General features: G+C 37.3%; 1 protein-coding gene across 1 annotated transcript in view; it reads right to left on the bottom strand.

The window, feature by feature from the left end:
* Positions 1-471: 471 nt before the first annotated feature.
* Positions 472-20,698, bottom strand: part of LOC105481139 (carbamoyl-phosphate synthase 1) — a 119,616-nt gene continuing 99,389 nt past the window's right edge. Inside the window, exons 31-38 of the mRNA XM_011740476.2 lie at positions 19,421-19,510; positions 17,479-17,649; positions 14,643-14,717; positions 11,627-11,725; positions 4,948-5,007; positions 4,077-4,189; positions 2,775-2,904; positions 472-2,024 (exon numbers count right to left, since the gene is read on the bottom strand). Coding sequence (XP_011738778.2) covers positions 1,926-2,024; positions 2,775-2,904; positions 4,077-4,189; positions 4,948-5,007; positions 11,627-11,725; positions 14,643-14,717; positions 17,479-17,649; positions 19,421-19,510 — 837 coding nt within the window. The 3' untranslated portion in view covers positions 472-1,925. The remainder of the gene's footprint in view (positions 2,025-2,774; positions 2,905-4,076; positions 4,190-4,947; positions 5,008-11,626; positions 11,726-14,642; positions 14,718-17,478; positions 17,650-19,420; positions 19,511-20,698) is intronic.

Genomic DNA, 20,698 nt, shown 5'->3' with positions numbered 1-20,698 from the left:
TTATCTTAGGACCTTCACAAAGCCATGGTTTCGGTGGTAAATTGGAGGTATGGCATCAATGTGCTCATTGGCACTATTTCCATTAGACAATGTTGGTCAGCCTCTGATGGGATTAAGTTACTTTTCTGAGTTATGTAAGACATTTGTTTGAAAGTTTACTATATATTTGTGGCAATCTTTAATCAGTATGTGGTTGTACTTACACATTAGAAAGGATCCGGGTCAAAGATGGTTTATAGCCATATAACCACATAATGTTATGATGAGACTTAAAAGTAAGGGGGGGGGGACAAGAAAAAATGAAACATGTAGCAGCTGAAACTTATTTTTAATGTTAATTTTCTCATACCCTATATGGGTTTGCACGGAAAAAATAAATAAGCAATGCAATCCTGGCCCAAAACTCTGTTTTATCATAGAAGTAAACTGATTTTTGTACATTAATGTAAAATAAAAACAAATACAACTGCATCACCTCTTAATAGTATTTTATTTAAAAGTTCACAATTAGCGTACTTGTAATAACAGAAAACATTTAAAGGTAACAAAGGCTGCCCTTCGGGAAAGACTTTTTTCTTATATGTAGAAGGAATGGTGTTTTTGCCCTTACAGTGGGTAGAATTCATAGTGCAGTGTGGGACCCCATAGTTAACAGAATCCATCATCTTAAGGGAATGAATCTTAATTCCAAGTTATTCCAAAACCGGGGGAGAGTGTGAATGATAGAAATCTGATTGTTTCACTTGGGCCAAGTTGAAATCCAATGATAAAAACAACAACAAATCTACATAAACACTGTCTACCATCTGCTGATACAGTCCAGAAAACAAAACCAATATTCCTTAAAGAAATCCGTACTCTAAAGCAGGAGAATCGCTTGAACTTGGGAGACAGAGATTGCAGTGAGCCGAGATCATGCCACTGTACTCCAGCCTGGAGACAGAGCGAGACTTCCATCTCAAAAAAAAAAAAAAAAAAAGAAAGAAAAGAAAAGAAATCCATACTCTAAACACCTCTGTCACATTTCTCAACTTCAATATCATGGGAAGGGATAATAATATTCCTGGATTAGCCAAATGGGTGAGAATGAGGATCAAAAAAGAAGCAATACACAAACATCATGATGGAAGGTTCATAAGTTAAATCTATATTTCATTTTATCAAGTTTTTAGAGTATTCTGCTCTGTTAAAGTGTCCTGAGTTTGCAGATACTGTATTAAAAATAGAGTATCTTAAAGTATAGAAAGAATTCAGGGGCCGGGCGCGGTGGCTCAAGCCTGTAATCCCAGCACTTTGGGAGGCCGAGGCGGGCGGATCACGAGGTCAGGAGATCGAGACCATCCTGGCTAACACGGTGAAACCTTATCTCTACTAAAAATACAAAAAAAAAAAAAACTAGCCGGGCGCGGTGGCGGGCGCCTGTAGTCCCAGCTACTCGGGAGGCTGAGGCAGGAGAATGGCGTAAACCCGGGAGGCGGAGCTTGCACTGAGCTGAGATCCGGCCACTGCACTCCAGCCTGGGTGACAGAGCAAGACTCCGTCTCAAAAAAAAAAAAAAAAAAAAAAAAAAAAGAATTCAGAAGGTAGGACAGCAACTTTTCCTGCTTTGATCACCATTAATCAGCACCATAAAATGTAAAAAGCTACAAATAAGCACATAGGCAAGCCTAGTCCACCAAAAATACGGTATTAGTAAATGGATGAAATCTCATGAAGAGTAAGTAACTTACGAAGGACTGTAAGGTTTTGAAGAAGTGACTGACACTTTAATTGCAAAAGATACAGAATATTAAGGCATAACAAAGTAAACTGAAATAAAGTTTAGGTATCAATATTCATCTCTGGGAAACCAAGTTGTGAATCAGTTCCTTTAGATAACATGTGGCTCAGATTTATTTAATAATGGGGCTGTGATGTCTGCATCTCTATGGTGCTTTTCCAGCACTGTACTGCCTGTAGTGGAAAAGACTCTTGGAGTCCACCTTGCGAGATTTCTGCACAGCTTCAGCAAAAAGTTTGGTCACCTGAAAATATAATGGTAGGAATCAGCAACCTCCATGAGATGAAAGTGAATTTTTAATGAATCAAGACTGAGAAGTCACAAGTGTCTGTCCCCAGTTTTCAAAGGGTATGGGATAAAAGGCATAAAAGTTTCTTATTTGATGGAGACTTTCTCCCACATCTCAGACCTCACCATGGGAAATCTCTTTGGTATCTCGGACGTCACTGTGAATAAGCTTGTTTCTCCTCCCATAGGGATTAAAACTGATTTTGGATAAAAAATAAATATGATAGGCAGAAAGTTAATGGGTCTCCACTCTTTCTCCCTGTGATAAATTTGATGGGTCATGTCCAAGTGAAACTGAACATACCTCATGCAATCATTTTTTGTGAATTGAACAAGCACTTGTGCTACATCTGGACCACCATTAACCTGTTGCTTTTATGTGGTGGCTTTCATTTAGAAACAATGAAATAAAAGTCTATATCTTTATTCCATGTCATGCTGTCACTTTTTATTCAAAGGATAATTGTAAGGAGAGAGCCATGGCCATTTCATGGCCTTTGATTATCTCAATTGCTCGATCACCAACTGTCCCATTTAAGCCAGGACCTACCATGTTAGCATCATTATTTTAGATTACTAAAAATTCCTCTCTACTCTGAAAATTACAAAGAGGGGAAAAGAGAGATGTGCATCTACTGATTACACTCTTAAGGGAGGCACAGAAATAAAATTCCCATCCAGTCTATATCCAAGGAAAAGATTATACCTGAAAATTAGTGAGGAGAGGGATTCCACTATCAACAGCTGTCCTCCGAATCACATAATTATCATGGACAAATTTAGTGTTGTTGTTAGGAAGGTTAATCACTAGGTCAATGCTGCCATCTCTAATCAATCTGGAAAAATAAACAAATAAAAACTTATAGACGACAAGCCATATTTTATAGTTTATAAAATACCAACATAAATTGCTGTCGTAGCCATTCAAGTCAATGCCATTCTGAGTTGACTGCCATCTGCCCTCCTCTATTGCTAAGTCAATGTTTAAATTACACTTATACAGGGATTATAATTTTTATTGTGTTCTTGAAGGAATTCTGGTGCAAGTCTAATGGAATGCAGATGTTTGTTTCTGTTTAAAATGCTATCTGTTCACTCATTAAGAATTGGTAATTTGATAGATATTTACTTATTTTTTAAAAAGAAGTGATCCCTCCACCATTGAATGCCCTTTCACCCCCATGCTCCCACTCCCACATTAAGTCTATTGCCTCCTAAGTAGTGCTAATTATTGTTTTACAATGCCCCAAACAAGGAGCTATTACATCCTTGGAAGCCTGCTAAGGTTTGAACACAATGCCATTATTTTATTAAAGTGATAATAATTTATGTGTTGGCTTCTCAAGAACGCTAACAGATAATATATTGCATAGAATGGCACAGCCATTCTGTAGACTGTAATATCTTAAAATAGGTGAGAATTATCTCCCATGCACTTATGCCACATAGATCTTTAAGGGCTGATGCAATGGTATTCCTGCAGATTCACACAATCCACTGAAATAAAATGTCTTATAAAATCTATAGTGATGACATGGTCCAAGGCATAAAAACCTGGTCAAGGAATGACCAATTAGGTAATCCAATGGATGACATCATCATAACACTCAACATAGGTTCCTGTATGTAGTAAGTGCTCAACAAATTGATTTATTATGCACAACCTTAGTAAAATATAGCTGGTCATCTTACACTTGATATGCATATCTACACACAATGTAAGTTTGACATGAAATATAAAGTGCTGCATTAAATTCTTCATGCTCTCACTTGTTTCCATCAAGGAAGCATCCTTACTAAGAAGTATTTTGAAACACATTTCATATAACCATGTACGCATGATGTTATATATTCCATGGTAATGGAGAGTGAAGCTTTACAATCATCCACAAATGTGTTCATTTTTAAATTTGTTTTAAAAGACTTGCAATCAAGTAAGGTGAAATATTCATGTACTGGTTCTGAAATCCTCTAAATTATTTCAGAAAACAGTATGCCTAGTTCTTACTTTCTGATGGAAGAGAGGCTGGGATTCTGTCCGTCTTGAGACGGCCATGCCACTGGGGTGGCGGGGACATTGTTGGCGTTGAGCCAGTCTGATGTGGCTTCCGTGGCAAAGAGCTGCATTTAAAATGAAAAAATCAATTACTGTATCACAGTGATTTCTTATTTTTATAGAACATGTAATTTACAACAGAAGAAGAAATTACTGAACCTGAGAAGTAGTATAATGCCATGGATAAAGACTTGGACTCAGAGTCCAGAGGCATGGGCACTTTAAATATTTTTTTATATATTTGCAGTGATTTAAAAAACTTAACCTCAATTTTATTTGCTTTTGCATTTTAATAATTATACATTTAATTTGAATTTAATAATTCAATGACAATTTCTCATAAATTTAATAATTTCTCAATTATTCATGGCTAATTCCTTGTTATCAGGTCAACAAATCCCCATGGCCACAGGCCCATCATAAGCCTTGGAAATAATTTGTTTTACTCAACAAGGCTTTGTGTGGAGGTATTCACTGCCAAGAAGTTTTGCCTGTAAATGTCACAGCTAGAATCTATAACCTCATATGAAAACAAAAAAGGAAAAACATATGGAAATGTATTGGAACTTTGTCTCAATTGTGCTCAAGCTAAACTTCCTCCGTTTTTAGCTGGCAACGTCTATTGAATTTGTGGTAATTTTGTTAAAAGTTAAAACCAGTCTTTTTAATGATTTTACTCTAAGTTTTGAAACTACCAAGTTAGTTACAGCTTTCATATCAAAAGGACATATTTTGGGCTATTTCTTTTCCAATATCCTGCAATATTTTCTTTTGTGGACTGATTCCATGCTGACAGAAAACAACTTAAAACTAATGAACGTACCTTGAAACCTTCATTGTGTAATTGTTCAGCCACACCAAGGAATCTTGGCCGGAATGATTGCTGAAAAGGAATTTCACAAAATTCACTTTCTGGATATACACGTTCTTCATTTAGTCATATACAACATGGTGTTTCCTTACAACATCTTAAAAGACAATGTCACCTGCTTCCAGATGCTTTATATTCAAAAATGACACGTTTTATCCTTTTATCCTTCTATGGTGAGTATGAGTTTTAGCTATATCCCAATGTCAATGAAATTCCATCCACATTATCTTGATCTCCGCTTTTCACCTTGTTTTTAACTCCCTTTATTCTCTATTTAATCCACTTGGTCTTTGTAAGTTCAGATCCACCCCAGTTCTACAAGGACCCTTTTCCTGGTCAGGGAGGACTTAAAAGACACGTGGGTTAGGAGCCAGTACCAAGTCAGGCTAGCTGTTTTACCTATTCGACCTGCTCTTCTTCTTCTTTTTTTTTTTTTTTTTTTTTTTGAGATGGCATTGTTTGCTCTTGTCGCCCAGGCTGGAGTGCAATGGCGTGATCTCGGCTCACTGCAACCTCCGCCTCCCGGGTTCAAGCGATTCTCCTGCCTCAGACTCCCGAGTAGCGGGGATTACAGGCATCCACCACCAGGCCCAGCTAATTTTGTATTTTTAGTAGACGGGGTGTTTCCATGTTGGTCAAGCTGCTCTCAAATGCCCGACCTCACGTGATCCGCCTGCCTTGGCCTCCCAAAGTGCTGGGGATTACAGGCGTGAGCCACTGCGCCCGGCCTCAATCTGCTCTTATTTCTAAATTCTAATTGTGTACTGCTCTTCAATAACTAGGCCATTTTCCCACTAGCTCATGTACAAGTCCCTGCAATAATTCAATCACTGGAACTTATTTTTTCATTTACTAGGAGGCAATAAAAAGTTGTAGCTGAAGTATGAGCTCTAAAGTCAGCTGCATTTCAAATCTTGGCTTTCACCATTCACTAGTGGTGTGTGCTTCAAAATGTTAATGACTTTGGCCTTCATTTCTTCATTTCTAAAACAGTGATGATAATAGTAGTATTTCTACTTTTTGAGGCTCCACACCTTATTAAACTGTGTGACCTTGAACATCTTACTTAACAACTCTACGATGCAGTTTCCTCATCTGTTACACAGGAATAGTAACAGTTCTTACATTAGTATGAGTGTTCAATAAACTAATTTAGAAGTAAGCACTACATAAGTGTTAGTACTATAATTTCTCACAGTTATTTGCCTATTAATAGTTCTTAATAAATATTAATATAATTAAAATAATTGTTTTTTCAGCCCCCCTAAAGACTTGATTCCTGCCCTTACATCCGAGTTTCCAAGCATGGGTTCCTCTACCCACGATTACACTTACAACCCAAACCGACTGCCCCCTCATTTATATGCATTTCATTTCCACACAGGCTTCTCTAATGCTCCATCTCACTGTTCAGATATTTTCCTACAGTCCATTGCTGTGTCCTTCCTAGGAATCCAGGTGGACCTGTCTAGTGTCCAACCCAACCTTCCCTGGATTCCTGACCATTACCATCAGGGGTTCCCTAGTTCTGAATATACTTTCTGTGATCAAGAGCTAGTGCTTGCAAGATAGTGGTCAGAATGAAAGAAAACAACACCAGGTGACCTACCCAAAGATCAAACCCTGACCTTGACTTCATTAACATGAGTGTCTGAGTAACTGAGCTGGCATATTTAAAATCATATACTGTTAAAAACATATCCATTCTTCTTTAAATAGGAACATTCTTGTTGGTTTCCCTTGTAAAAAGGTTTTAAACAGATGACATAAGCTGGTTACTTCAGCAAATGTCTTGTAATCTGTTTATAAACCATATTAGCGATGGCTGGAAAAAATCAAATGATCTTATTTCAGAGTCAGAAACCAAGAACTGTGAAAATAAAACACATATGATCCTTGCACAATTTTGATAATGTTTAGCCCATAACACCCTCTAATATTTACTTGCAGAGGCTTTCTGAGCACAGATCTAAATCCTAAGAAAAGACCCCAAAGACTATGTTCAAATATAAAATTCTTTCAGATTCTGGCCCTCTCAATCCCAGAACTGCAGTTTTATAAGAGGAAACTATTGGCAAATAGAAAAGATAAATGCAACTGGATGAATTTCAGCTGAGGCAGGCTCAGGGGTTATTCATGACTGCCTTATAGAACATGAATTGTAACCATGCCCAGGACGGTAGCTTTTCATTTCCACTTAGGGCCAAACAGAAAAAATGAGCTTAGATGCAAGAAGCTCATGGTTAGACATAAAAAAAAAAAAAGTAAAAAATAACTCTTAGTGACATCAAGACAATTGGTTAGACAGAAGAAAAAGATAATTCAAGTTTGATTCTCCTCAGAAAAGTCAAAGGGCTAAATTTGATGGCATATAAAATGTTTTTCATGTTTTAAGATTCCTTGGTATATAACAAATATATATATGAAATGTCTATATATGAAATGTCCAAACTGAACTTCTGAATGTTGTTAAATTCCCCTAATATGGAACATTACATTGTGACCCTCTGCTAAACACAGAATAGACTTCAGTAAGTACTAAATCACATTAGAAGGCTTAGCATAATGATCTCCAACACTTACTACTTGATACATTAATCATGCACTCAACTTTTCTCAATCTTTTATACTTTCCCCTAGCAAAAATTCCCTGATAACATGTTTGACAATAATAAGTGCTAACATAACTTTTAACTAGGTTTCTAAAGTACCATTGCTCAAGTAGAGTGGTTCTCAAATTGTGGTCCCTGGGAGAGCAGCATCAGCATTACCTGGGAATTTTTTTAAAATATGAAAATTTGAACCCCACCCCAGACCTATTGAATCAGGAACTCTGGGAGTGCATCCTAGCCATTTGTTGTTTTACAAACCCTCCAGGTGATTTTGATGCATACTTAAGTTTAAGAAAGGGGGGAATAGGAGATAGGAAGACTATCCTCCACTCATTGTGTAATATGAGGTCAAGATTGCATGAACCTTGGCTAAAATCACCATGAGAAACCTTGAGGGAGCAGTACTAGAATGTAATTTTTTTTTTGCCATTTTAAAGTAAAATAAGTCAGCAAGTCCTCTAAGACCTGCAGACACCAGGCAGAACCTCATTATGGAGCTGTTTCAGTGTTGTCCCCCAGGTGGAAAAGATAAATATCCAACATGACAGTATTGACAGTTCCCAGCCAGGGAACCACTCTACCTTCTGGTCTGGGTGTTGGCTTCCATAGGCACATTATAAACTTCTATCAAACATGTATTGAACATTTGTGACACATAAAACAGCCTCTCTACAAAAAGAAATTACAGCTGTCAGCTTGCATCTGAGTAGCCTCAGATTTAAAGGCTGATTGAAAATACCTGTGTAAGAAACCATTTGTTACTAAAGGTGAAAAGTACAAGCTGATTTATTTTCTTGGAAATGTTTATAAAGAAGACAGTCCTTTAAAAGGGAAAAATATATATATATTTCCTCCAATGATCATTTTCACATTTATCCAATGCCTGGCTACAGAAAAGAAAGCCAAGTTAACACTATGTGATGCCTGTGGATTCTCCGGGGACCTCGGGATTGGCAACTCTATGGTTGTTCCTAATGATTCCATATTAAAGATAAAAGGTTATTCATGCCACTTGGAGTTGTCTTTTCAGATAAAATGCTTGCTTTGTGTTTCTGAGCGATGCTGAAGCGCAGATGTCAGATTGGTGCTTGCCACTCCACAAGCATCACTGAATAGCCCAATCAGAGAGGAAAACACTGAGTGCTCTTGATCTACTCTAGAGTAAATCATTTATTGTTAAAGGGTCTTCCAGAAAACTTCAAAACAAGGCAGACTGCCTATTCACGGCCACTAAAAATAAATCCTAATGCAATGAAAGGTGGCTAGAAATATTACAGGAAAATCAAAGATGATTTTTGTTGCCACATAAACCTCTATTATGCCTGTCTTATGTTAGAAATGCCTTGGTAGAGACATAGGGCATGTAATAGATTTACAAGAATCCTTTGACAAAATCTACATCTTGATTCTTTTATTCTAAGTCCTAGTTATAAGATTGATGTTATGAATATTTCAAACTTCCCAGGTACTTTGACCTATCGGATTTAACTTTGGAAGACCAGAAACGGAGAGTCGGTATGTGTTAAGGAGGAGGGTGGGAAATAGAAAAGAAATTTAAAAGTTAGAAAGACTGCCATATAAAAAGTTCTCTTGGAACTTCATAAGATAACTCACCTTCAACTAGATGCCTTCCATTGGATTTACTATCCCTAACCCCCATTTATATATTAGCAGTCCTTTTTTGTGCTATTTTCAGTTCTAACTTCAAATATCCAAAGTGTTTATACGAGTTCTTCTGACCAAGTGGGATCACGTTAAATAAAATGTTTTTTAAAAGTACAATGTATCCTAAAATATGGAACCCTAATTACTTTATCTGCAATTTCTATAAAGCTGCAGTAAAAAGTTGAGATTAGATTTGGCCCCATTCTAAGAAGTAGTCCAGTAAGTTTTATAGCTATTAACTCTCTATTTAGTATATTCTGTCATGCTTTTTCAGTTTATTAGACTAAGCATTTTTAAAAACATCATTAATGAAAATTCTTCATGTAGTAATGAAGAAACTATGCATTAGCTGATCAATTTTACCATGGCTGTAAATATTTTCATAAGTATAATTTTAAGTATTCTTTAAATACTTTTTAATATATTTTTAAATCTGTGTCCGTATGCTCTCATGTACAGAAAGTTCTTCTCAACAACTCATGTAGCTGCTAGAACATTTATTTATTTAAAAAGGAAAGCATTGAAAGGTAGACTTTCAATAGACAGCACTCACTTCTTTAAGAAAACATTATTTTTTCTAACAAACCCTTTTTTCCCCGACAAAGCAAAATTCTGTCCACTAATGCCAAAATTATGCAAATACTTCATAGGGATCAAATTAATTTTTGCTTCACATTTCCCTGCAGCACTAGAACCAAACAAGGCACAATTTTATACATCACTGCCTTCTTAAGCTGGCATTTTAAGATGTTAGCACTATTATGATTAGATGTGAAGATGTGGACTAAGGGCATGGTCTCCTCTGAATGCCCCCAGGTCTCACATTAAACTTTAAGCCATAACTGGAAGTTGGGCAAATATTCTCTTACTTGGGACTTATTAATACTTAATATCCATTTATAACGTTATGAGTCTATCATATGGTGTGATATGTCTCTAAACTGCCATTAAGCTTCACAATTGCAAGTCATCTTGTTAGCCTCTGCTCTAACTATTCACCATTGTCCTTCTGGTACCTTCATAAAGCAAAATCCCAAGTTACTCTTTGCAGAAACTTCTCCAAAGCCACTACCTGTATAGTCTCCAGAGTCTAATTTGCTAATATTAAGACACCCTAATGAGATGGAATCTAAAATAATCACCCACTGGCTTGAGAATACCTGGTACTGTTCTAATTATATTTTTATTGATTTTTATGTAGCCATGCAGAGTTTGAGCTTATTAAAAGCACAGCGGGGATATTATATAAGACCTTTTTTTTTTTTTTATAGGAGCCAAGAATTACTAATCTCAAATAAAAATGAATGACCAGTTGGGAAGCCTCTAGTATTTTTTCAGGAAATTTATAAACAGGACAGTTTGTACACACTTGCAATTAGTAATAGTAACAGAAGTAGTTCCAAATAGTAATAAAAAGCATTCCAAATAGTAATAGAAGTTTCCTATCATTTTGCCCTAAGATTTATATTTAACTTACATCAGTAAATTGATAATGCCTTTTTTTATTGCATAAAGATATCCATTTCACCCTACTTTGACCTAGAAGGCTTACCAATGAATAATATTTCAAGAACTTCCACAGTATACTATGAAATAAGCTGACTGTATTAGGCCCAGTAAATCACTACCCTTCAAAAATTTTCAATCTGGAGTGTTAAGTTGAGAAATTTTATTAAATAATGTCCATGTATTCAACTTCGAATCCTTGGCATTTGATAGTGATTGAAATGTGAAGGACTGAATGAATGAAAGGAAGGAAGGGGAGATGGTCAGGAGAGAACAGACATGATTTCAGTTTGAGAAATTTTGGATTTGAGATATTCAAGTGGAGGTATGCAGCAGATTGTTGGAAATATGGGATGGCTGAGGATGTAAATTTACAGGTGGTAGTTATAGATAGAAGAGTAGGTACTATAGACGTGGATAAGTTGGCAAGGGGGAAAATCAAGAGACGGAGAAATATCAAGAGAAACAAACAGAGGAAGTGAGACCCAACCTCATTATAATGCCTATGTTCAGGAACTAAGGATGAAGAGCTAAGAGGAAAACATATAGAAAAGACAAAACCAAAGATTAAGAGGTTCATTTTTTAAGGTACCCTGCATCCCATTTAGAACAAATATCCCTTCGCTAGAAACATTTTCTGTCTGTATTTTATTTTTGCATGGACTGATGCAACAGAAGGCAAAATCAAGAAGCAAATAGAGAACAAATGTCTCTTCTTCCTGTAAGTTGCCATAAATGGAAAGGTAAAACAAATCGCCCTTCTTCTATACCACAATTAACATTCTACCCTGCTCTTCCCCACTTACCGTGTATGACCATGGGCAAGCACACAGCCACAAACCACTTACCTGGATGCCAATCAGGATGCCTTTCTGGGGTATCTTAAATCCTGTGGAAAGCATTGCCTTTAGGAAGGCTGTATGAATACCTTCACCAAAGCAAGCCACCTGTTTAGAATAAATAAAAAATTAAAATAGAGGATGCAAAGAATAGTCAACCCCTCCTACCAAAAATTAAAATTAAAATACACACACACACACACACGCACACACACGCACAAATGGAAAGTACTTTACTCATAGACGCTTTCTGTAGATTTCATTAATGTTGCCCAAAGACCACGCAATCTGAATCCAGGGATTAAAAGGCTGGCCAGGGCAGATGTATCTTATGTTTTTAATTAAGCATAATGAATGAATAAGCAATTCTTTCTCTATCCAACAACACTCAATGGAGCAACATAACTGGATTCTACTGTGAGTTATTTGGATACAAATCACAGCTTCTGGTCCATAATGTGGTAAGTTTCCGAATGTTAATATGACTTACTGTTTAAATAACAGTATGTGTCATATATACTATGCAGCCGTGCATGAATTTACTGGTCAGTAGCTGAAATCCATAACTGTTGAATTGGTTTGGAGTCATTTCATAGAGCTTATGAGACAGCCTTCTGAGAAATTTAATAACTCCATGAAAACCTCAAAGGAACCTGTTTTTTTTTTTAAATCATTTTTATAAAATGAACCAAAATATCCTGCTACTAGTCCTGAATACCACAGTCATATGAGGAAAAAACAATTCCAAACAAACTAATATATATAGTAATGTTAGAGTACACAGAAGTTTCATTTAGGTTTACGGTAATTGTGCTACAATATAACTACAAGTCAAATAGCCAATGTAATTATAGAACAAGTGGTATATTTGAACCTGACAGGAGTCAGTTCTGCCATGTATATCATCATTTGGCACAGGCACGGAACCACCATTAGAGTAAATACCACTGATGGCTAAATTCATTTCTTAAGCAAATGACCATTTCTGTGCAAGAAAAGTTCTTATGACTATAACCTTCAGTCGGTCACCAGTACGTGCAACTGCTGCTTTTCTCTCCACAGTGAACATTTTACTCAGTCAAGTACTGGGCAACTAACTTAAATAAGGTCAACCTAAGTTAATGAGTCTCAAATTCTACTGAAAAGAATTGGGTAATCCCATCATAAGTGCAGATGCTTCAACACAGACAAGGTTTTAAAAATTGTCTACAGAACCATAGAAAATATTTAAATGTGCCATTAAAGATCAGGACTAACATCCCCACTTTACCACTAGGAACATAAAATGTCCCTTATATCAGTAGTTAGATGTTTAATCCTACAACAAGCCATTTGGACACTGAAAATGTCTCTTTGAAGCATAATTGAGATTTTACTAAGCTAGAATTCTGATTTCAGTAATAAAACAGACCTCGTAATATTTTACTTTATCACACTTGGAAATATGACCCTTTCAAATAATGGAAGAATTCTCTTTATACTTGAGAAACACATATAATGAAGGGGAGCTGAATTTCTCATTCTTTTCCTATTTTTATATTTCAATAACTCCCATAATGTATGTGTGGATGCAGAATGAACATAAGCACTGAAAACAAATTTGCCATGCTAAAGAAAGCAGCATGGGCCGGGCGCGGTGGCTCATGTCTGTCGTGGGCGGATCACCTTAGGTCGGGACTTTGAGACCAGCCTGACCCACATGGAGAAACCTCGTCTCTACTAAAAATACAAAATTAGCCAGGCATAGTGGCACATGCCTGTAATCCCAGCTACTCGGGAGGCGAGGCAGGAGAATCGCTTGAACCCAGGAGGCGGAGGTTGCAGTGAACCGAGATGGCGCCCCTGCACTCCAGCCTGGGCAACAAGAGCGAAACTCTGTTTCAAAAAAAAGGGAAGAAAGAAAACAGTATTAGGGAAAATACATCTTTCTCTCTGATCTGAACAGTGGGCCAGCTAAATCAGCATTACTAGTAGTAGTGACCATGGGTTCAAGAAGAACCTGAAGACTGTCTCCTTAAACCGACTGGAGATGTAACATTCATAGCGCCTTCATTTAAAAGTAAGGGGTTTTTGCCCTTAAATTAAAAGAAGCAACAAAGAGGCAAATAGTCCCCTTTCTAAGAGTCGAAATACAAACCGGACAGTCATTTATTCCTGACTGCCTGCCTTCTTGTTTCACTTGGTTTCTCACCACAAATCTTGCTTGTAACCAGGCAACCACATAAAACATCACATACTCTGTTGCAATTAAGTATCTTCTCCTTTTAGGTTTTCCTTAATACCAAGAGGAAACAATGATTGCTTCCAGTCTGATATTGCCACTCGGATGTGCACTGATGAGAATCTGAAGGTTGTATCTAGTAAGTCTGTCAAGGGCTAGGTGATTCACAAAATGTCCTGACACTGACATGGAGAGAACTTTCTAGAATCTGACAGCTCTTTATAAGAAACACATTTCACAATCCTAAAGAAACCTTCAGCTGACACAGCCTCAACACAAGTGAAGAGGGACATCCAGTGGCCAATTCCATTATAGTTTTTAGATAATCCCCAGGAGGTTAAAAGTAGTCCTGAAATTTTGTATGTATCTGCAGATTCCACAATGTTTAGGTCTATGATCTTTACAATGCTGTCATTCTCCATATTACTAGTAAAAATCAAATGATCTAATTTAATGGCAGCGAGGCAGGGAATGAGGTGCTGTTACAGAGAGACCTGAGAACCTTTAATAAAAAGACATAGAAGATACTTACTTGGATGTCTAGATAAATACTTGGAAGATGTTCTCATGTGAAAATGAATTAGGAACACGTGTATTATATTCCCATGTTAAAATATAAATAAGAATTTAGACCCTATTCCAAATAGAAGTAAAATATTTTTCAAATTCAAAATTCATAAGCCCTTTGAGTCTTACTCTGATGGCAGAAGTTTTTATTCCCTTTATTTTACTGTATTCAAATCGTAAAACCTTAGATTTCAAAGTAGATTTAATGAACGCTTCCATGGATAATTAACTAGTTACCTCTCCAGTGGAAGCCATTTCACATCTCAGAATGGGGTCAGCATCCCTCAACCGGGGCCAGGAAAACATGGGAGCCTGTCGGAAAAAAAAACAGGGAGAAAAATTATGTGAGGGAAAAGCAGAAAATGAATAAGAGAGGATAAATATATTTAGCGAATCATCTCTCACAGGGTTCACTTAGGCTACAGTAGACATGTAAAAAATCTCTTGGGTCCAAGCATCTGACTTGAAAAATAGCTTTAAAACTCCATTCCAAGAATTTCTTGAGCTCTTGGCCAAAACTTTAGGTTAAATAATCACAAATTAATTCTGTAAATAGGGCCCCTGAGACCAGTCGGGACCAGTGTTTCTAATCTGGCCCGTGCATATTCCTATTGGAATGATTTCAAAGTCCACTGGGCATTGGTCTCTCCAGACAGAGTTCAAACACATTTTTTCTCTTTGATAGGCTTTGGAAACATTCCTCTTCTTGTTCTGATCATTTGAACTTGCAACAAGCCACCTTGCCAGCAATGGCTGTCTGTAAGCCAGCTTCTGAGACATTAAACTGTTGTTGACACCTCTTAAAAGCTTTGAAAAACATTCTGCTTAGAAACACTTTTGTGCAGAACATTCATATGAACTAGAATATAGGAGCGCCTCCTTTTCATTTATTTTGCTGATGCAATTCATGAAGAACCAAGTTTCCATTTCTTGCTATATGTCCACTTATCTGGTACATGGAGGAATTTTATCAATTTCTCCATCGATTCTGGCACCCAATCTAAATTATGATGGGAATTCTAGCTTGGGAGTCATTTCACTGGATCATCTTGCTCAAGTTACATATTTCTGCACTTCAGCTTCCCTATTTCCCCATCTGTTGATACCTACTAGCCTCACTAGGCTATTAAGATTGACAATGAATAAGTAATTTGAAAAAACTTAAGATTTATATACAATGCTAACTAGGGAATGAGTAAGCTGGAAGACACAGTGCATTTAAAAAATGCGTATCTACCTGTAATCCCAGTACTTTGGGAGGCCGAGGCAGGTGGATTACCAGAGTTCAGGAGTTTAAGACCAGCCTTGCCAAAATGGCAAAACCCCATCTCTACTAAAAATATAAAAATTAGCTAGTTGTGGTGGCATGTGCCTGTAATCCCAGTTACTTAGGGGGCTGAGGAGGGAGAATCACTTGAACCTGGAAGGTAGAGGTTGCAGTGAGCTGAGATCATGGCACTGCACTCCAGCCAGGGTGACAGAGTGAGACTCCATCTCAAAACAAAACCAAAAAAAAAAAAATGCGTATCTATCCATCAATATTATTTTTAGTTAAAAATTCATTTATCAATTTACTAAAAGAAATAAGCATACTCCTATAACTGTGAATAAAGAAACATGAACTTAAAATCCATATATAGAATCTCCAGTGAAAAAAAAATTTTTCTCTATTTTTCTACTAAAAGATTTAACGATATATTTGTGTCATAGTCTCCAGGAATAAAATGCCACCCCTCTTCCAAACATAAAAAGTCACATTCCATCTCAATGCACTATAAAATTCAAGGCATCCTACATTATCAGCTTAAGCAAGATTAATACAGATTTTTAAATGCACAGCTTCAACTCAAAGTTCCCATCACAAAAATCAAAAGTCCAAGTCTGAGCTGTAACATAATTATGGCTGAGGTCACTAGCACATATACGAACAGAAACCTTTTGAAAACATCAGAAATTTGTCAATTTTACATAAATATATCAATATTAATGTTACATAAATATTAATTTCATTGTGCTCTTCATCTATGTAATTCAAATACGTTTATATATCACCAATCCTTATTCCTGTCCAGCCAAGTAGTTAAAGGTCATAGTTCTGTGCACAATCATAATGATGCAGCTAGAAGATCACAATGGCATTATTATTATTATTATTATTATTATTTTTTTTTTTTTTTTTGAGACGGAGTCTAGTTTTGTCGCCCAGGCTGGAGTGCAGTGGCGTGATCTCGGCTCACTGCAAGCTCCGCCTCCCGGGTTCACGCCATTCTCCTGCCTCAGCCTCCCGAGTAGCTGGGACTACAGGCGCCCACAACCGCGCCCGGCTAATTTTTTGTATTTTTAGTAGAGACGGGGTTTCACCGTGGTCTCGATCTCCTGACCTTGTGATCCGCCCGCCTCGGCCTCCCAAAGTGCTGGGATTACAGGCGTGAGCCACCGCGCCCGGCCGGCATTATTAAGATATTACTTAAAATACACATACGTACTGGAAATTTGTGAACAAACTTTAAATTTTCCTGGTTACTCTTTTTAAAGGTGTCATCAATTTCAACAACCTCACAGCACCATATACAGCAACAGCTGTCTCAATTTTTCAAATGGAAAAATCATGCCACTGAAGAAAACATGTACTAAGCAAAGGTGGTAAATGTGGTAGGAATTTAGCCAACCCCCACAGGGTAACCCTCTTTACAAAGGTCATGTAAGACTGGGCACAATTCAAGCTTTATCCTAACAAAGTATGTCCTGGATTTCTATTTACCAGCTAAACTAGCATCATCATGTGTCAGCTGCATAAAAAGCTGATAATTCACTCAGTTACTTGGTTTTGAAGTTATGGAATTCTAGATAGTTTTTAAAAAATTTTTGAAATGTACAATAGTTCACATAAAGTTGCCTATAGTACAACTGCAGTACATTATCAAAAGGAAACATAAATCTCTAGTCCAACCCTTTAGTTAGAAGGTTTTAAAAGTAACAAGATTTTTGATGACAAATTGTTCCTTTAATTTCACTAGAACTCATAAAATGACTAATACATTTCAAAAATGACTAACATTTTTGAAAATGTTACCTTAATTGCAACATAGTCAGCAGGAATTATGGGATGGTCCAATGTTGGAAGAGGTTTCTCATCAACATTCTCTCCAATCATCACCTTGGTGGCCACATCAATGAAGTCAACCCCGAGAGTCTTGGAAACAAAGGGGAAGGATCGAGAAGCTCTCAAGTTACACTCAATCACCTGAAGAGATAAAATTCAAAATGAGAAAGAGGACATTGAAAGCCAGTAACAACAATATTAATATTCTCTCTACCACTGGTTTCCAGCTGTTATTATCTGGGGACCAGCTCTTGTTTTGCTAATCTTATCTCTTTTATCCTCACTGCTTGGATTTTTCCAGATACTTTCAGTCAGTATCTCTGAAATCTGACTTTTTTCCATGCCTTTTTCCAAATTGCATTCCCATGCACTGCTGATGGGTTTCGTTTAATGCAGAGCTCAAATAATGCCATACCCCTCCTGAAAACCTTCGCTGGATGTCCACTGGCATCAGATTAAAGTCTAATCCCTGAAGGGCTTCTGTCCTCTTGCTTCAATGCACCTCACTATCTTATACTACTCTTATACTACTCTCCTGGACTCAATCTTACTTTCCCAGTTCATTCGTTTTACTCAGTAAAATCATCTGATTCAACTGAACTATTTACTGTCTCCAAATATGCTCTTTTTTCACCTTTACAGATGATGTTCTATCTATATGTAATAATCTCTCTACCATCCTTAACTTGTCAAAATTCCAACCATTTTGCAAGATCCAGTTCACAATACAAAATCTACCCTGAAGTCTTTTATGATCTACTCCTAACCAAGCATAGGATGCTCAAATACATGTTCGTGCACACACACACTGGAGAATATGCCCTCTCTGCTCTATAAGTACAATACCATTTTATTTGTACATCCCCTCTAGCAACTATGATACTGTACTTTATAGTTTTCTACAAATTTATCTTCTTCCAAACCTTCACTAAATTACAGGATTTTTGAGAGCAGAGGCTTGCCTAATACAGTTTTGCAGCCACCATATGACTGCGAGTAGGAGGTAAATCAATGTTGGTTACTACTATGGTTTGGATGTGGTTTGGTCCCCATCAAAACTCGTGTTGAAATTTGGTCCCCAATGTGGCCGTGATGGAAACTGGAGCCTAGTGGGAGGTTTTTGGGTCACAGGGGTGGATTTTTCATGAATAAATTAATGCTCTCCTGTTGGGGTGAGTTCTCAGTCTGGTAGGAGTAAATTAATTCTCGTAACAGTGGGCTGTTAAAAACTATGGTTTCTTCAGTTTCTCTCCCTCACTTTCTCCCTCACCATCTGATTTCCCTTTCCACTCCCTTTCCACTCTCCACCATGAATGGAAGCAGCCTGAGACCCTTACCAGATGCAGCTTTCCAATCTTAGACTTTCTAGCCACCAGAATCATAAGCCAAGTAAACCCCTTTTCTCTGTAAGTTATACCCAGACTCAGGTATTCTGTTATAGCAACACAAAACAGACTAAGGCAGTTACTGATTAGCTAAACTAAGTAGACGAAATTAATTAGGACTAATCTAGTTCATTTATCTTTTTTTTTTTTTTTTTTTTTTTTGCAAATGGTATCATCTCTGGGTAAGGAGTAAAGGAAAATTTCAGTACATGTAATTTATGACTACTCTACACATTCAGTATATTTATGATAGTCTGTCTCACCGTATACTGTAGGTGCCATACGGTGACCTTCCCAATGGATCAGTGTGCTTTACAAAGCTGTAACTGACTTATCAGTGCCACCAAGAGCCTGGGCCTTCAAATAAGGTAGACGTTATACGCTATGCATCATTCCACACTCAGACACAAACAGATACAGGGGTCTCAGTTGCTCTTTGGTGCTCACAGAGAAGATTACCAGATAGATGCAAACCAACATGAGTAACATAGTGGTGGTGTCCTCTCAGGCATCTTGGCATTTCTTACCAAAACATCATTTCCTTTGACAAGAAATTGGATGTTGAATGGACCAGAGATGGCAAAAGCCTTTGCAATCTTCCGGGTAGCATCCTTCACCTAAATTAAAAAGGATAATCATATAGTGTGCTAAAGAGTATATCTTAGTTTTTGAAAACTTTCTAAAAGGCACAGTACCTTAAATTTGGATGTCTTTAATTTCTCTTTACAGAGAGCTATATATCTACATTAATAATTATAATGGAGGGCACTATTAGGCTTCTATTAACAAAATAATATGCAATAAATACACACCAAATAATAGGAAGGAAAAGAACAAATAATTTTACATGATTATCTCTCTGCCAAATTCCCCTATCTGCCTACAATTATATAACCTGGTTTTACATTGAGGGTTAAATGGAATCCTTTCAGTCTCATTGCTTTAGCACCAGAAACTGCAGTCCAACCTCTATATCAATGTAATGACCTACCTGCTGGGGAGGTACAGGCCCTGAAATTACATGGTACTGCAAAGAGACCAGAGAGATTTCTTTTATGTTGCTTTTCCATTGCCCTGGACTCTACAAGGTTAGATATTATGTTTGGAAGGAAACAGTGTTTCCCTGTAGGGAGGCCCTGCATGTCACATACAGGAATCCCTGTATTCAACCAGAGCCAGAATGTCCCTATGCCAAGAGGGGGCATTGATTACAAAAAGCAAGAGTTCCTCTCTCATTATGCTCACAAGAGTGGTTCAGCAATGTAATTGGGTATAAAAGGAAGTAGAGTCTATGACACGTTGAGCTCTGAGAGATTTCGAAAATCCTGAGTTCTGAGGATCATTTATCCTGACGTGAGAAACTGCCGTACATTTGAGATCCAAGGACTTCTTTTCTTTTATGCTTCTGCTATTACAAAGTATCCTGCTACCTCTACCTTCTAGAACAAAGACCTTCAGAATCCAGCCCAATGTACAACCAGAGAGACGGGTCTGCCTGGATTCTGATGGCAGGGTCACTGGAAAAGCTCACTAAAAGGAGCTGAGCCTGATCTAATATACCTAAAGACTAATGGGACCACCTCAAAGGTTATTTAAGATGATAGGCTCTAAATGTACACCTAGCAGTGCATATTGAGAACTAAGGCAGAGTCATTATTTTTGGGACGTTCTTTATAAGACTGGCTCTCAAAGACAGCTCAAATGAGATATCAGAAAGTGCTGTTTGGAGGTGAAATCAAGGGTGAGGAGGGAAAACATAGATTCCAGAAAGTTCTCAAGTGACTGGTCCACACCTGTTTCCCCAC

This window comes from Macaca nemestrina, chromosome 11 (assembly GCF_043159975.1).
Source record: "Macaca nemestrina isolate mMacNem1 chromosome 11, mMacNem.hap1, whole genome shotgun sequence".
NCBI lineage: Eukaryota > Metazoa > Chordata > Mammalia > Primates > Cercopithecidae > Macaca > Macaca nemestrina.
Note: the sequence above shows the minus strand (reverse complement) of the source record. Positions and strands in the feature narration are given on the sequence as shown.